We start from the raw sequence: 18,707 nt of genomic DNA on the forward strand, positions 1-18,707 counted from the left end.
AGTTGTTTTTTTTACAGTGTATACATATTTAAAATACTTTGTCAGCAGGGAGAAAATGCTGTAGAGCTGTCCTAAAGCTACAGTTAGCACCTTTTATGAAAATATTCATATTTGTGGAAACTGTCACTATACACTGAAAGAAGTACATGAAACAGGAAGTTTGTGATAGTCTGTCTTCCTGCTGCCTCTAATGGCATTTGCTAGACTTACTGCTGTGCATCAAAAACAAGCAAGGGGTGAGGAGCCTCTAATGCAGCTGTCACTCATGTCAAACTGCAATCAATCATTTCAAATTTCAAACTGATCAAATATGAACCAAGATTCTGTAACTTTCTTGCCTATTTCTCCGCTCAAATGTTTTCAGAAACATTTTTTAGTGTACTATTTAGCTGTAAAATGAGAAAGTGTTGCTCCGACCGATGAGCGGTGCTTTGTTTTGGCTTGACTGTTTCCAACATTGCAGCCAGGTCAGAAACAGTTTCATTTGAAGGCCCAGACACACCAAACAGACATCAATTAACTAGTGGTGTCAAAGGCTGACTGTTGCTCATCTCATGCATGTGTTCTGGCCAAAAAGTTGCACCTAAACATACTGCAAAGACTACAGCCAACGGTCAACAGCAGTAGGCGGCAGTAGTTTGTATTCATATTTCAAAAAGAGAAATGGAAAGTTATCCATTTAGTTCATTAACATGATAAGATGTTTATTGTCATTGTTAAAAACAACAAAAGCCATTTTGATGTCTCTTCAGCAGCAGCACAAGAAAAACTCAAACAATACAAATACATTTAAACGAAAACACTAAAAATACAACACAACACAACACAATTTTAAAAAGACCCAATTCATGTTAAAAATCTTATTTTTTTTAATAAAATAAAATAAAGACCAAATTATATTTACCATGGGCCAGCAAACAATAACACAAAGAATTACAAATTGTGTCTACTACAGAGGTCAATGGCTAAAAAATGAATGGTATCCAATATAATAAGTTCGTTTTGATCTCAGGCCCTCTTGACTTTAACCATTTATTTGCCTTCCTCTTTTCCATTTCTCCTCTCATCCACTGAGTTGAACTACCAGAGTTATTTCTTTCACCAACAGGCTCCGCCAAGTCTGATGCTGATTTAACAGCAGACAAGGACCGACTTGTGCCAACAGTGCGTGACACAATGAAAAAACTAGGACGACAAACGCTCCCCAACAGCCCAAAATTTACTGAAGGCCAACTGCCGGTGTTTCATTGCCCAGTACAGTTAAACTGTACGCTAAAAAATGTTTCTGAAAACTTGAGGCACAAAATAGGCAGTGCAGTAACAGAATCTTAATTCATATATGATCAGCGCTGCATAGATTGACAGTTGGACCGCAGTTTATGAACAGTGATTGACATGATTGGCGGCTGCGCTAGAGACTCCTCGGCTCTGATTGATTTTGGTCACATGCAATAATACCACCAGAAGCCAGCAATGCAATAGCGTAGGCATAGAAATCAGATTTTTTTTTTTTCACAGATTATGTCTAATTTAGTGCTGTGTGAATGTTGAAACAGTTTAATAAAAGTTACCATCTACAGCTTTTAAGTGTATAACAAGGAGCCCCTTCTTATAGGCTAGCTGCTATTGGATGTGAAAAAGTTTGGAAGGGATGCAACTGGAAAAATGAGAGGCAAAAAGGGTTCCAAGTTTCTACAGTAAACAGAGTGTCTAACACATCAAGACAGCAGCGGGAAGGACAGAACCAGAAACAACAGGGGAGTGCATTAGAAGTATAGACTGCTTGGACACAGTTGAGATTCAGATGGTGTAACTGTATGTTGAGATGGAGGGTCAGGAGAGTAGTGACAGAGCTACAAACAAGGAGAGAACAAGGACGCATAGACTTATACGCAGCGTGTGTTGAATACAAACGAATACAGCAGATAAAACTGTCGCTCTGTCTGTTTCCTCTACATGCTCTCATTTTCTCCTTTCTCTTTAGTCCTAATGGAGCTTCTCTGTCCTCATTAAAACCTTCACACGAGAGATGGATTCATTCACAACTCTGGCCAGGGTTCTCCTGTAATCTTTCGCTAAATGTTGAGCTGGAATTAAATGACCAGACAGAGGCAAGCCCTGAGTCAGCCTCTATCTTAATGCCCAGGCTTCCTTAGACCCTTATATAACCCTAACAGACAGGACTAAGGACTCCAGCTGTGGCAGACGTATACAGAAGGGAGAGCTTAAAGCGAGACAGGCCTAAGTATCTCTTCACTGTCTTCACATAGCAGCCCAAACCATCAGACACTGAAAACCACTGTTATCTTAAAACTGTCATCTCAGCCCTGCGGTACAAGGTGAACCATGTCAGGATTGTTGATTTGATGCCACACTTTGTCCGCTACCTTTCTGTTCTCATGATCACTGGGCAGCATTTATTTCCACTGCAGGAAGTACATTTTGAGTTCGATAGACAAATAAAGTGCATAATTTTGAGAGTGGAGATCCAAGTTTGAATCTTGTCTTGTAGAGGTAAATGTTTAACCATTAAGTAACATCAGCCTAAAATCAACTATTCTTTAACAGGGTGTCTTTAGGTATCAGACTCTTACATTTAATGTTTTTTGAAATCTTTTCAAGATTGTTTTTTACCAAATATAAGATATTGCAGGTGATTACAAAGGTAATGGGTATACATCTGGTCCCATGCAGAGGGAGGCTGGTAACACTTTATTTTTATAGTCAGATTCAACATTTCAGCTGTTTCGCTTTTTGTGGATGTTTAACTACGAGACTGTGAGACTGATTTTAACAAAAAAGAAATTCAAAGATGGGTCCATTAAATTTGATAAAATGTCAAGATGTTAAAATTCTTTATGCACTTTTAAGGCCTAATATTTTTTTAAAACTGAGATATTTTAAGACTTTTTAAGGCCCTGAAAGCACCTTTTTTAAAAGGAATAGTCCTTATTTGTTTCCTTGCTTAGTTAGATGAAAAGATTTATACAACTGTAATATTTCTACCCTCAATGTAAGGCTGGTGCCAGCAACCAGTTCACTTAGCTTTAGCATAAAGATCGGAAACAAATTCTGCCTACCAGCATCTCTAAAGTTCACTAATGAGCATATTATATCTAATTAATTCAATCCATACAAATGCGTATAACGTGTTAATTAGTGCACTTCAGAGGTGCTGGTAGGCAGAACAGACAAGTATGAGAGTGGAAAGGATCCTCTTATGTAACACTTGGTAAGACGGCGAATTAAAAGATTTCTTTTTGGAATAACACAAAAAGCTAAACTTTAACAGTGAATCCTGTATGTGTTCACACATATGCTTTGTCTGCTAAAACTTAATTAAGGTAGCATTATTTTAACCCCAAACACAACTTTGCTGTTCTATTGTAAAATAGTTGCATGCTGCATGAATATAATTCTCTGCAAACAGTTGCAAAGTGTCACTTTAATGGCTCTGGCTCCCTGCCCAAGATAGTTTATAGATCCTGCCAAAGCATGCTAATGTCAATAGCCACAAATAATGACTAATTAAGCTTTCAAAGAAAGAGTACTTAATGATTATTCAGATATCTGGGTAAGTGATTTAACAGATTTAACTTTGACGCATACTGTGTACATAGTCTTTATGTCTTTCCTTTGGATTTTTATTTTTCATTATCTCTTTGAAGACTGAAAGTAGGACTGAGGAGAATTGCCTCCAGTCAATTATGGTGTTTGTGGAATGTGTCAATTATACGTTGCATTATGACATAACGCAGCCCCCGTAGTATGATGACATACCAGAACTACGCTACTGTCAACTGTAGCGTGTGTCACCGATGCCAGACCCTCTAATTGGCGTTTAGGTATTGACGTCAGCAAATACAGGCAAAATGGATTAGTTTGAAACACACAAAGCCACAAATGCCCATTTTCCATCCGAGAGCGTCTGCCAAACACCCACACTTTCCGTTCAACAGTGTATGCAAAAAAGAACATGCATGTTTCCACACACAGGAAGAGAAATCGCCTGGCTGGCAAGCTGACATACAAAGAGCCCTACTTCACACACAAAGATTTCTCTCTGATCTGGCAATTATAGATCATCCCACCTCAGCCCCCCCCGCTCCCCCCTCCCTCTTTCTCTCGGTCTTCCTGATCTTCTGATTGCAGATTGAGGGAGACAGGCAGTACAAGAACCCTTCAATCTGGCTCTCAACTGAGAAAAAGCTGAAATTGTATTCAGTTCCCTCCGCTTTATGACTCACTAACAATGTAGGACGGTTGGGAAATTGTATTGATAACAAGGCAGGTTGGTATAGGTGAGGTTTAACAGATGCAGATTAGGCCTAGATTGAAAAATGCTTTTCAAAGAGGAGATATCTGCTGAATTTGTAGCAGTCTAAATCAAGACTCAATTTATTAATAATGTCTGCAGTTCTACATTATCTAACAATACTGTGTTAGGGCTGTGTTGCAGTGATTCAGAGAGGGGAGAGGAAAATGCTTGTTCCTGCAAAATGATCTCTTGTACACAACCACTTAATCAATTGACAAATCAATAGCATGCACTAATACCTTTGCCCTGTTTGTTATTTCTGTTTGTTCATTACTTCATTACTGAGTCGCACTAAGGAGAAGATATGGTTCAAATCTCACAGTGCGGCAGCAACACCCTTTTCAAAAGTGTGAAGGACAGACTTCCCTGCAGCTGAAAATGCGAAGAGAATGCTAACATTGTGAAAAGGAGAGCTCATGAAGAAAAGTCAATAAACCTTTTCACTTGACCATTGACCATAGTCTTTTTGGCCCAACTATTCCTTTTGTATGTAATATGCAAAATATGTTTCAAGCAGTCTGAGAAGCAGAAATGCTGTCAGACTCTTTGGTAGGAAAATGTTGCCACAAAGCTAGGGCTGGGTATTGTTTGAAAAATGAACAATACCGGTACCCATAAAGTGATACCGACACCGAAATGGTACTTCATTTGACACCCATTATGTGAATAAATTGGTTTGTGACGAGTTGCAATGAGAATGTGTTGTCAAGTCAAACTTTTGAACATTTAGTGGCATCTCACAACTGCCAACTTTGTCAATACACCCTGTTCAATATCGCCACACCACAGACTGTTTGGGTAGTAGCTGCTGCTGGAGTGCGAGCTTTGTGCCAGGGACAGTTGTGAGAGTCAACCTACCCAGCGTACACAGTTACAGGGCTAACCGTAAGCATCACACAGCTAATATTACCTAATGGTTAATAACAGTTTAACAACAGAGTCAGCTTTTTTGGTGTGTGTGTGTGTGTGTGTTGGGGCTGTTTAACAGCTCATTGTTGGATGTTAGCTGCCACTGTGTTAGCTCAAGATAATTGGGCAGGCATTGAACTGACAGTTTGCCGGAAGGGAGCGGTTTTGGAGTCAACAGCAACAGAAAGTTAGCTGATTCGGCGGAGAGCTGTGACAGTTCAGGTTCAGACCCTCAAGCGTAAATAGGATGGAATGGAGGTATCATTTCACCAGGGAAGCATCCATACTACTTGGTACTGGGTTATTTTGGTCAATACCTTAAAACAGGGGCCTTTAACTTTTTTCATGCAAAGGACCCTTTAGCTCAAAGCAAGACAGATCAAGGACCCTCATTATGTGTATAAAACTGAGATGCACTTGAGATAATTCTCTGATTATTTGTTCTGTTGCTGGTAAGTCAGGAGCAGGGGTGGATGGTCTCTGCCCAAAAAGTTACAAAATAATCCTTTGTAGCTCACAAGACTGTCTGTACACTTGGAATAATAATACAGCAAATTAGCAGATATGTTTCAATATTATGTAACTGTTAACTTACTAGTTCACCTTGATATTATGAATCAATGCAACACAGTGAGACACAACACAGTAACAGTTAGTCTATCATTTATGCTGTGTACTGTAAATGAAATGTTTTTTTTTATGAATAGACTAATTTGTCTTTGCTAATAATATGTTAGATTTGTGTTAATCTTGAATTTCAGATTTTAGAACAACACTTATATAATACACTTATATAATACTTTTGAAGACCCAGGCTTTAAAGGTATCGAAAAGTCTTTTACATGGCAATTGCATTTATAACCATGACATGTAATGAAGTATTTAGTCTAATGACATGAAATCAATAGCCTGATGCGTATTAATGATCATTTGAAGCATATATTCATCAGGGATGAGCCACAATACACTTACCTCCTTCATATACTGTTTAATGCAAGAACAGTAAGAACCGCAGACCCGTACGCTATTTGAGTATCAATGTCATTTGCAAAAAAGAAATATGTTTCACCAGGGACCAATTACTTCAAAAATGCACGGTATTGACATGTATTTTTGCACCAGTGCTGAAGACATTATTCTTCCATAAGAACTGAAGATGATAAGAGTGTGATACAATGTTTCATGTGCTTAATAGGGGGATAAAAACTAATTAGAAAAAAAAATAAGACACATAAAAAAAGACACATACAGTATAGGGTTAATGGCTCTACATGGAGACAGAAGCCAAACTGGCTGCGGGAAGAACAATTACTGGATGCCCGTCGGCAGCTCAGATGTAAATAAGAGTGGGCTGGTGGCTCAGCTGTCAGATACTACACCACAGAGGAAGATCAGACTCCAGCAGTTATGGTATACTGCAAAAAAAGTATTCTTAATTCATTTTATCTTGTATGAAGTCCTAAAAATCCTATTTTTATCTGGAGACTACCGAGAATAAAAAAAAAGGAATTTTGTTGCTCGGGGATTAAATGATTACATTTCAAGCCAAATAATTGAATGTTTTTGTTGCACAATTTGAAAAGCTTGGTCAATTTTACAGTGTGAAGCAAAGAAAAAATTTCAATTTAGGAAATATCTCACATTTTCTCCTGCGATGGAGAAAAGCCAGAATGCACTGCTGAGGAAAAATGTGTCAAAGATGTGAGAATAGGTGTGGCTGTAAAAGTGGGTGTTAACTGTGTCTTCAGCCTTTGTGCTTATCTTGAGATTTCTTTAGACTAAATAAAGTTGTAAGAGACTGGTGAGTACTAAAGATTTTTACTCTCTGGGGATGAAGTGAATGTGGAGAAAACATCAATATTTTATATTTCTATTGATACTGTTAATTCTTACCATTTTAACTGTCTCTTTCATCTTTCTTACCTCTCACTTAATTACAATCAGCACATAGCCGCATACATACACAAACACACACACACACACACACACACACAAAGCGCTGGTTGGTGAGAAAAGATATTCTCTCCTCACGCTGAGTGGCTATGAACTTCGCCAGAGCTGTTTTAGGCTTGCATAAAAAATTCACGACTCTCTCTTAGCAACATTCGCCCTACATACAGCACACACACATGCTCACACATGCATCACGGCATTATTCATGATGCACACATCTGAGCAGGCATGAAAAAAACACTCACACATACTGTGTACTTGATGACATACAGTAAGCCTGACGTATTTAATGTGAGAGCAGCAAGACATCACAAAGGCTTTTATATGGTAAGTAATGAACCGGACCCTCCAACATGAAGCGCACATCCACTTATTCATTTCATTGAACGTTTTATTGGCTTTTCTTGATAAAAAAAGAGGAATTTTGATGTATAATTTGTTAGTACAGTCCCCGGCGAGTGTGTCGATAATTATCATGGAGCCAGCTGTGTGTGTCTTTGTGCATCTGTGTCTCCAAATGTAACTGTGCATGTACTTGTACATTTATATTTTTGATAGATCTGTGAATGCATTGGAGGAAAGTGCTTGTGCGTCCTTGAAAGAAACAGACATCTATGCACGCTTCTCCTAAGCAAGCAGGTCAACACCTCAGCTCACCATCCATTTTCATTAAGACATTAATGACAGGAGTGGAGGAGTGGTGGAGAGAGAGAGAGAGAAAGACTGAGAGAGTGAAAAGATGTAGTAATGGTCCCAGTGGAAGGACTATCAAACCACTATCTGCTGTCCTGAACCATAAAGCTCCCTCTGTTCATATTACATAATCCCTCCAATACTATACACCACAAGCAACTATCAAATGATTGCATTCAGTTGCTTAAAGGGATAGTTTGGGTTTTTTGAACTGGGGTTGTATGAGGTACTTATCCATAGTCAGTGTATTACATACAGTAAATGGCAGTTGGCATTCCCCCAGTATGGTGAAGCACGCTAGTGGAAGCTAAGCAATGTACTGCTTTGGATGGGGGTCAGCAATAAATTGTATTTTAGCCACCTACAAAAAGCCCCACCTAAAAAAAAAATCAATATCAGTTTAAGTGTATACTATATTTAGTGTATTTTCACTGCTTCTTCTTTCCTTAACACAGCCCATCTCGATGGGGGAAGCCGTTAATGGCTTCAATTCCCCATCTATGCTCTCGTCAAAGCCAGCAGACCCCATTAAGAAAAAAAGTAATTTAAGCACACTGAACACAAGAGCTGCTGGTTTAATGCTGTTTTCATCAGTTAGTTAGTTTGTCTTAGTGTGTGACTTTGGTGTATCCAGACTAACCTTTTTAAAGGCAAAAGTTACATAATAATAATAACATAAACTTTTTTTATAGAGCACTTTTCATACACGGGATGCAGCTTACAGTGCTTTACGATAAAAATACAACACAAAAGCAAACAGACAACAAGATTATGTCTGTTATTATGTCTGTTAATGACCAAAAAAACAGTGAAAAAACTATCAATTTAGCTTACTTACCGCCATCCATTGTATGCAATACACTGATTATTGATAAATACCTTATACAATCCCACTTCAAAAAGTCTGAACTATCCCTTTAACATCAACACTTCTTACAGAGTTTCCACTGTGTATTTATGCCATTCCTGCACAAGATGTCTGAGCAGCAAAACAGAACATAAAAGCATGTTTTTTTTCCACTTGAGAACATCATCTTAACGTTGCCCAGTCAATGTGGGTTGCAACACCTCTGCCAAGTCATCTCCATCTTAAAAGCATTTGGGGCACCTGTTCATCCTGGCGATATCCACACATCTAACAGACAGTGCTCGTCCAATGGCAGTTTCGAATTAAAACTCCACTCCAGAAACACGATTTCATCCCTGCTGCCTTCACCATGTTCTTTCATTCTGCAGTGTATCTAGGTCAGTCAGCGTACACAGCCAAGCTGCGCCCATGTGTGGTCAAGTGTTGAGGAGTGAAGAATTGGATGATGTAGGGAAAGCTTCATGACTAAGATATTAGTCTGACCAAACATTTGAGAACAAACAGCTCCTGAAGTCTAAAATCTTTCTTGGCTACTTATTTTGAAGTAATGAAAAACAACACTTTAAGGTCCAGTGTGTATGATTTAAGGGGATGGAAGATAATATATCAATTATGTTTTATTTTGTGTTTAATCACCTAAAAATGAAAATCTTGGAGTTTTTGTCACCTAAAATAACATAGGGTGCAGGTCCTTGTCTTCAATTTATGTCTTAGCAATTTACCTTTTTCCATTGGCCACTCAAGTAAGAAGCCCTTCTGAGATGAGAGAATCAGAAAACACAGGGGTTTTTTGGGCCAAACAGCATTGGAAAAACACAGATTTGTAGCTTGAAACTGCTTTATCAAGTGTTTATACTTGTTTAAATCATGGGTCCATTTGTCTTGGAGAGGAAGAGACCTCTGCGTGCGTTTGGCTCCAGGTAAAAACTTCCTGAATGTCTGGATTTTAAATGATCAGAGAACAAATTTAAACTCACATTAGCAGGCACTAAGCTCACAGCCTGTTTCCGAAATGCCAAACAACATAAGAGAAACACTGATTTCTAGCATGAAACTGTTTTATTCAGTGTTTTTACTGGTTTAAATCACCTAGCCTGTTTGCTTTTTAGAGGAGACCTCTGTGGATAATGTGGCTCATGGTAAATAACCTCATGAACAAACACCCCTGAAAAAAGTCCAACCAGGAGAAGTTTCAGCTGGTTGCAATCTGCAATCCTCACCGCTGGATGCCAGTAAATCCCCCTAAATCTCTCACTTAGATCTTTAAGTCTGGTTGCAGAAGATGAAAGCTGCAAAGTAAACACGCGTGATGTTTTTCTTATTTGCATACTTGCTCCTACTGATTCCTCATGGCTTGATGGAAAAAGCAGGACTGTCAGATCGATTGCAGGAAAAAGGAAGAGGAATCACATGTAATTGAATAGCTGGGGAGACCTCAAATCAATATTTAATATACAGGATGCAACTAGTTTCCTGCCTTAGCATATTTTGATACCATTTCATATTAAAATGAAATTTAATAAGAAACATGAGTTTCTCTGATGTCTTCACAAATTAAAATCATAAAGAATGATAAAACCAGTCCCTTACATCTATCTTCATTATCCTCCACATTTGGCCTACTTTTTTAACAATCTGAGCCAGTCATCCTGCTTTGGGTAGATCCCGAAAACTGTGACTTTGAAAATAAAAAAGCAACCTTTCTGAAACCTTCCTGCTACAAGCATAGCGGCACTTCCAGCAAATCTTGTCCCACACTGGCAGTAATATTGCCTAACACGCTGTGAGTGCTATAAAAGACCGTCAATCTATGATATCATGCTAAGCGTATCCTCTTCCTGGTGTGCAGATGCTGTCGCAGATGGAATGGGAGCATTTGCTGAAGGGTGAAGAGAATGAAATGAAGAAATTCACTCAACGCTTGAGTCATCCACAAGTAAGATGAGAAAATGATCACTTCATTGGTGCATCTTAGAGCAAAGTAAAACATTACACTGCCCACACATACAGTTGTTGTTGCTCTGGTGTGACATTGTAGGTGTTTAATGCATTTTGAAGGACACCACAAGTTAGAATCCAGCCATGCTTAATTATGCAATAATGATACCTGGGATAAGTGAATTAGGCATTGGAAGAAATATAGTGGTTCACACTAAAACAGAGAAAAATTCACTAACTCTATGACAATAACAGCACTGCAAGGGAGACAGTAGCAAAAGCAATTTACAGCAGGGTTTATTTGTATATAAATCTTAAAGGTCCAGTGTGTCAGATTTAGGGGGATTCAGTGGCATCTAGCTATGCATAGGGATTACAGTTGGCAAACAGATTAAACTTCTCCTGGTTAGAATTCATTTAATGGTATTTGTTCTGAGGTTTTTACTGGGAGCCAAATCTGCAAAGGTCTCCTCCTCTCCAAAACAAATAGACCCGATGATTTAAACCAGTAAAAATACTGAATAAAGGAATTTCACTTTACAAATCAGTGCTTTTACTTTTCTGTTTGGCATGATGGAGATAACAGCCCAGCACCTGCTAATGTGTGCTCAACTTTTTTCTCTGATAATTTAAGATCCGGGCATTCAGTGGGTATTTATCAGGAGCCGAATTATCCCCAGAGGTCTCTTCCTCTCCAAAACAAATGGACTCGTTGATTTAAACCAGTAAAAACACTGAATAAAGCAGTTTCAGGCTATACATATCAGTATTTTTCCAACGCTGTTTGGTGTGTTGCAGACAAGCCATTAGCCCAGCACCTGCTAATGTGTGCTTTGATAACCTAAAATACAGATGTTTCTTAGTTTTATACCAGGAGCTGAATCATTTGCAGAGGGTTCTTCCTCTCCAAAGCAACCAGACCTACTGATGTAAACCATTAAAATTTAAGTGTAAAGCAAAGTTTCACATTTATAAAATATTTTTTCACATTTATAAAATATTGAAACTGACATTTCTGTAAACGTGCCAGTGTTATCGATCAGGCTAATTTTCAACTGTAGTCCTTTTGCAAGATGTTTGAAACCTATAAATTTTTGATAAATGATTAAAAAAAGATAGATATGTAAATTAAACAGCTCATTCTAAGGTAACAAAAACACAACAACTATTTTTAGATGATTGTAAACTAAAGAAAACATACTTATTTTATAATATTCCATGTCAGCTAACATATCCTTGTAAATCCTACACACTGGGCCTTTAATTGAGTGCACATGAGGAACAATGCACACAGCCTTGTATAAACTATATACACTATATAAACTGTAATAATATTTTGCACTGCAGGTGTTAAAGTATCCAAAAGAAACTAATTGGACCTCAAGCCTCAAAGTAAACAAACACTATCTTCCCTGCAGATTATTATTGTATTAATCTGTTTGATGTTTGGAGCAGTACTGGATTAAGGTGTCTCAGTAGTGGGCCAGTTCACTCCCCTCCCTTTCTCTAATTCTCTAATGTAGAAGCAGATTTAACAGTGAAGACATACACCACTAGCAGTGTAATGAACAATGGTGAATAAAGCCTGTGGCTTCCTTTGGGTTCCATTAATGTCAGTCAGTTAAAAATCCATCCTCCAACATGTTAGCAATAAAAGCTGATGGTTTAACTTAACAGGAAAATGTCTGCATGCCAGCATGTCTTACTCTGTGTGCATGTGTGTGAGCTCTATCAATCTCCTTGCATGTTATGCATGTTGTGAGAGGGAGAATTGCATGTTCTCTCCATGCTTGCATCACAATCCTAAATCAACCATGGCACAACAACCACTGTCTTGCCATTGGTATTACCAGTTTCCATTGCAAAGCTCATCGTCAAGTAAATTGATGCAAGAGAGACACACTCACACACTCACAAACACACACACACGTGCAGACTAAAAATAGCAGCAGCCTTACCTTTCTGTACACTATCATGTTGGGGGACTCATCCGCTACCCCGTTGGTCCCCTGCCCACCGCTGTTGGTCTGTGCCATGATCCAGTAAGTAAATCTGCCACAGGAAATGTCAGGTGCTCCTGTTGCGGACAGAATGGATATTTTTGTCCATCAGAACAACAATGTAGCCTGAACGTGACTTGCCCTTACCTTGCCGTGAAGGGAACAATTTACATAACTTGTGGCCTGGGTTATGTTTTAACATATTTGATGTTTTTAACATGAAGCAAATGTTCAAAGCCCCAATTTGGCTACATGTGTCCACATCTCACAAGGTCTTGACAAGGACATTTTTTTAAAGAAAGGGAGTTGATTTTTCACAGGCTATGGTTACTTGTACAATGTGAATTCCTGGTGAATGGGGCAAAAGTTCAACTTGAGAAGCAGTGATTAGTACCACGTATGACTCTTTTATCAGATGTGCACAAAACCTGTGATATTTTTTTCCCACTGTTTGTTGACATCAGAGGACTCAGCAGCAATCCTCGCGTCTCACACCGACTCTGCATCCTAAGATTGCAATAGCAAGACATGGTGAAGTGAAGACCCGGACCCTGACAACAATAAATGCAGTACAATTTTTTTTTAAAAAAACATCCCTGGAGGAGGCACAATGCAGCTTAGATACTACATCTATTCGGGCTGAGCAGCCATAGTCAAAAGACTGTGCAAATGTAACGGACACCGTATGCACGTTACAGCTTCACCATTCTTTCCTCCCCGTACGACACCCACACGACATCCTTGGGAGGTTTAGTCTGCAACACTAAATAGCCTATAGCATGCAAACAGCGAAGTCATGAAACCTGCTCCCAACATGAGGCCGTCATCTCTACTACACTGTGTTTTTCTTAACACAAGCCGCTGCCCGTTTTAGCACCTTGGACAGCTACCGCGAAAAACCGCCCGTTATCGTCCACGAATAGCGCGTAAATACACAGACAACACAGCGACATCGGTCACCGGAGGAGAAGGAGGAGGGGGGGCTCACCTGAAAAAACGCGCAGCCCGCTTGTAGGAGTCCTGAATCCGCGCAGAGGTGGAAGCCTGGTCCTTCGCGTTCAGTATGTCAACTGGCAGACATAGGAATGCGAGGATTGTTCATTGGCAGCGTAAGGAGGCAGACATTCGGCGGACACTTGGTGTGGTACAGCTCCCTGTCTCTGTCTCTCCTCTCCTCCTCTTCTCCAAACGATGCTCAGAAGCACGGGCGCGCCACCTCGGAGCGTCGCGAACGCGCATCGATCCATGACCAATCGCGTGTGAGGAATAAATTACAACCCGTTTTGGAGACATGCAGCTATTTTTCCAGCTCATATTGTACCGATATGCACTGCAGTGATGTGCTAGGACTGAAAGGAAAGTCAAGATAAAATAAACTTGCAGTATGATATTTTAGCAACTGCAGTCTTTATCAGAGGTCAAGATGTGCCAAACATAACATTCAACTGGTCAGGTTTACCTTAAGAAAGTCTCTCGAAAATATTCCCTATGTTGCAGATCAACGTGAAGGAATATTCAGTGAAATGTCATTAAGTACACACACAACATTCTAGTAACTTGTATTATATACGTGTTTTGTATTTCATGTCCATCCTCTTTTATAGTTATACTCAACTACAAACTACTCAAACCTACAAAGGTGATATAAAATTCAGTGCAGTTATGTAGTAAATTTAACCACCCAACATTATATAAAATTAGCTCCGTGGCAGCCTGTTACAACATTAAAGTGCCTCTGACATGATAATGCATCAGTAGGCTTTCATCCAATTATATAATATAGTAGCCCTGACAGAGGATTTTTTCCCTGCATAGTGATTCTTTGCATGCATATACTTTTGCTGATAATACTTACCAACTTTTATGAGGAAATTACCTCTGATGAAGTTTTTCTCGTCTTTTAACTTATTACTTGCATTTTAAAGGAATACAAAAGAAACAATATCTGAATACATCTCCCACTACTGTCCTTAATATAGAATGTATGCTACATGTTATGAATTTACCTCTAATCAGTGGTGGAAAATAATCAAGAACATGTTTATGGCTTTATTTTGAACATGTAAAATACAATAAAAACAATAGTTAAAAATATGTGGATAACACAAATTACATTCACAAACTGCCTTTACTCAAATTCTGTACTTAAGTACATTTTTAATGTATTTGTACTTTAACCTTAGTATTTCCATTTTATGCTACTTTATACTTACTCCACTACATCTCAGAAGCGAGTATTGTACTTTTTACTCCACAACATTTACTTGGTAAATTTAGTTACTGATTTAAATTAGTAATGCAAAATTTGATATTAGCAACAGATGAAATATGACATAAACAGTTAAAATAAGATCCACCTTTACCAGCTGCAACATTAAAGCTATATTTAGATTAATCTATCAATAAGTATAATCTAATAATATTATAGGCTTACATTATTCTAAAATGGGCCATATCAAATAATATTTACTCTTGGTACACTCTATTTTCTGATGCAAATACTGGTACTTTTAATAAAGTACAATTTTGAATACAAGACTTTGTAACAGAGTATTGCTCTATGTGGCACTACTAAATGTTACATGGGATATTCACTGGAAAGTCACTCAGAACATTTAAAACTTCCTGAGGAACCTACTTTATTGGAATATTTAGTCTTTATACTAATTTATAGTTCTTCTCAACCACGGTCCGGAAAAACCTACAAAGAGCATATAATTCAATGCAGTTATGCATTGAATTTAACCACCCAACATAATATAAAATTAGCTCTGTGGCAGCCTGTTACAACATTGAAGTGCTGCTGACATTATAATGCATCAGTAGGCGCTTATCCAATTATATAATATACTACCACAGACAGAGATCTTTTGCCTGCATAGTAATACTTTTATGCATACACTGTACATATATTTTACTTTCCAACATTTGAGGAACATTTTACCCTTTTATATTTAATGAAGTTTTGTTTTTTTTACATGTTGCTAGTTTTTTTAAAAGGAATACAAAAGAAAAAAAATATCTGAATACATTCTCCACTAATAATATATAATTCATGCGGTATGTTATGAATTTACTTCTAATCAGTGATGGAAAATAACAAAGTGCATTCACTTAAAGTACTGTACTAATGTAAAATTTTGAGACACTTTATTTTAGTAATTATTCTACTTAATGCTTCTACTCCACTACATCTCAGAGGCAAATATTGTAGTTTTTACACCACTACATTTATTAGGTAAATTTAGTTACTTCATGACAGTCAACAAGGTGCCAATCTTTGTAGAGGAGGAGCTATTCATGTATGAGCATCTGGTTAAAAGCTACATTTCAACTACACCACAGTTAGAGCATTAGAGCAGCCCTGACTTTTTTCGAAATGACTTTGTAGTTTACATGTGTGTTATTGATGAGGCACAACAAGGCTTATTGATGGTTTGTTCTTTGACATCATGTTATTTTCATACTTAGAGCAACAAGGTCTCAGAAAAAATAATCAGAACGTGATCATTAACATAAATACTGAGCCAGAGTCGTGGCGCCTAACCCACTATTTTTAATGATTAACTACCTTCGATTAAACTGCCAAGGATGAAATGTGTGGAGAGGGAAAATTAAAAGCAAAATTGCTTCCAAAACTAGAATAAAACAGATCTCATAAAAATGATTCCTTGTTTTTGGCTTTAGATATAAAACATCAATCAACAACCAGCAAGGTCAGAGGGCTGCATTTACCAAAGAAACCAGATTAGCATTTATTTAATAAAACGCAATAGTTGTGGAGATGAAAAGGAGCTAAAAATTAGGTTTTCACCTGCATAAAATGGGATATTTCACTTAAATTCATCGCTTGTATTTAAGAGCAATTTCTATGTAAGTGACTGCACTGACTGCAGATGTAAAAAATATGTTAGGAATTATGAGTTCATGTGATGCAATGCATCCAGTGCTGCAGATATAAATAGATAGATGGATAAATACACAGAAAATGTCTTAATTTGCTGCAATCGGTGGCTTTGAGGTATGCAGCAGTCCAGGCGTGAAAGATGACAGATGTGGCTCCCCTCCCTATGCACTGTATCTGCCTGTATGTTTGGCTTTTCCTTTGCTCTCTCAGGACTTCAGCACTCTGCAAGATGGACCTAAACATTCGGGCCACTCCATCTCCCTGCAAGCTACAATATCAGAAATGCAATAATGCACAGCCATCATGGATATGCTTTGTAAAGATAAAATATTAGTAATCCAAAGAGCATTAGATGTCACAGCCTTGGGGGATGCTGAGTCAACAGACATCCATATTTCATCTTATCTTTGCATTATTTTCCTTGTTTCCTTATCATCTGTTTTGGTAATCATCTGTTCGTGTGCTGTGGCTTTTTTCAAAAAGTGAATGTGCTGCAAATGGGTCGCTCGTATCAGGCACTTTTTCCAAAGTCATTTAATGCATCCTGAATAACATGCAACCTAGATACTGCTTCCACACTAAATACGGCCACCTTACATCTTAACTTTATTGGGAAATAATTGAGAAAGGTTCTTAAATTCAACTGAACAACCATGTCTTAAATGTAAATTGAGTTTTTGACCATTTTCAGTCTGGCTTGACTAATGACTAATGAAATGAGGAGGTGAACCATAAACAGCTTCACTACTGGGACAGGCTGTGTAACACAAAGATAAAGCACCAGAAATACCCTAAATATAGCAAATGCTGAATGTGATATTGATTTTTTTTAGATGGGACTTAATTGATGTGGCTAAAATCAGCCTCTGATAGACTGGAAAATGGAGTACAGCTGTCTACTATAGTTTTCAGTTGATTTAGGTTGTATGAAAAGCAGGGACTTTGTTGTTGTCATGTGTAATCATGAACCGGAGCCAGTCACTATTCAGTTCAGTTCTTGCGCCTCTATGATTGAACCCCTTATATAGTCCCCCTTTAAGACAAATCCTATAATCCTGCAAATTATTAACTAACTTTATGATTCAATTGGACAACAAGGATGAAAGTTTTGGTTAGAAATGTTGATGTTATGACAGAATCAGATTTGAGCTTCGGCAGCCACATGAAGGCAGTAATTGCATAAAACTTTTATCCTCTACAAACAGAAAATATTAGAAGTTCAGAGTTGATAAAAGATTTAGAGAAACTCCTTCATGCCTTCATCTCAGCAGGGTGGACTTAAGCAAAGGCCCCTTGTTTGGTTTACCCAGCAGATCCCTGCAGACCCTTTCAGGATGCTGCTGCAAGAAGCATTCTTACATCTTTACTTTGACTTCCTGTAAGTTATAGAACAACTTTCGAAGTGCTGGTGTTAGTTTATAAATCACTTAATGGCTTAGGGCCAAAATACATTTGTGATATGTTTTGAGAATATAAACCCAGTATCTTTAGGAAGCAGTCAGCGAGAAGCGCCTCAAGTGAAAACCAAACACCACGTTGGATTTACTATGCTGCAGGCAGAATGAGCCGGCCTCCAGATGATCCTGAATACAACCCAATTTTAGTCACTTTAAAATCTAAATCAAAGACTTTCTAACTCTCCCGCACCTCTGATTAATTATATTCTGTGATGCACTTTTATTTCCCTTATAAATTTGGGGACATTTATTACTGCTCTGTATCATTACTGTAAAGTAACTTTAAAAAAAAAAATCAATATTTTGTATATTTTTGTGAGTTTGTTGCAGTCAGTTTTGGTACATTTTAGCAGCCATTTCATAATAACTAAATGTTGTTTTAGCCTCAGTGTAGGGGAGGTAAAATAAAAATGCCTTGCTTTGTTTTTATATATCAATATTTTATGCTAATGGTGATGTAATCTATCCATCCTTCCTCACGCTGACCCCTCAAAATACTCCTGCATTAACAGAAGCATAGTTACAGCTCATTATTCATTTATGGCTTTAATCACCAGAGCAATGTATAAACATCGAACAAGTGAAGTTTAGCAGCATTCAGGTCTGTCCAATTCAAATGTGTTCCACAAAGGTCAGACATCAGTCATAACTGTGACGTTAAGGT

At 38.0% G+C, this 18,707-nt stretch overlaps 2 protein-coding genes across 3 annotated transcripts in view; one reads left to right on the forward strand and one right to left on the reverse strand.

Annotated features, from left to right (window-relative positions):
- Positions 1-13,696, reverse strand: part of rgs7a (regulator of G protein signaling 7a) — a 65,244-nt gene extending 51,548 nt beyond the window's left edge. Inside the window, exons 1-2 of the mRNA XM_042502495.2 lie at positions 13,668-13,696; positions 12,638-12,756 (exon numbers count right to left, since the gene is read on the reverse strand). Coding sequence (XP_042358429.1) covers positions 12,638-12,715 — 78 coding nt within the window. The 5' untranslated portion in view covers positions 12,716-12,756; positions 13,668-13,696. The remainder of the gene's footprint in view (positions 1-12,637; positions 12,757-13,667) is intronic.
- The window catches only part of LOC121954657 (protein bicaudal C homolog 1-like), a 152,660-nt gene that overhangs the window by 48,857 nt on the left and 85,096 nt on the right, over positions 1-18,707 (forward strand). For both annotated transcript variants that reach the window (XM_088086245.1, XM_088086244.1), the window contains exon 4: positions 10,591-10,677. The gene's annotated coding sequence lies outside the window, so the exon portion shown is untranslated. The remainder of the gene's footprint in view (positions 1-10,590; positions 10,678-18,707) is intronic.

Source organism: Plectropomus leopardus, chromosome 13 (genome assembly GCF_026936395.1).
Source record: "Plectropomus leopardus strain MGB_pleo_1.0 chromosome 13, ASM2693639v1, whole genome shotgun sequence".
Classification (NCBI taxonomy): domain Eukaryota; kingdom Metazoa; phylum Chordata; class Actinopteri; order Perciformes; family Serranidae; genus Plectropomus; species Plectropomus leopardus.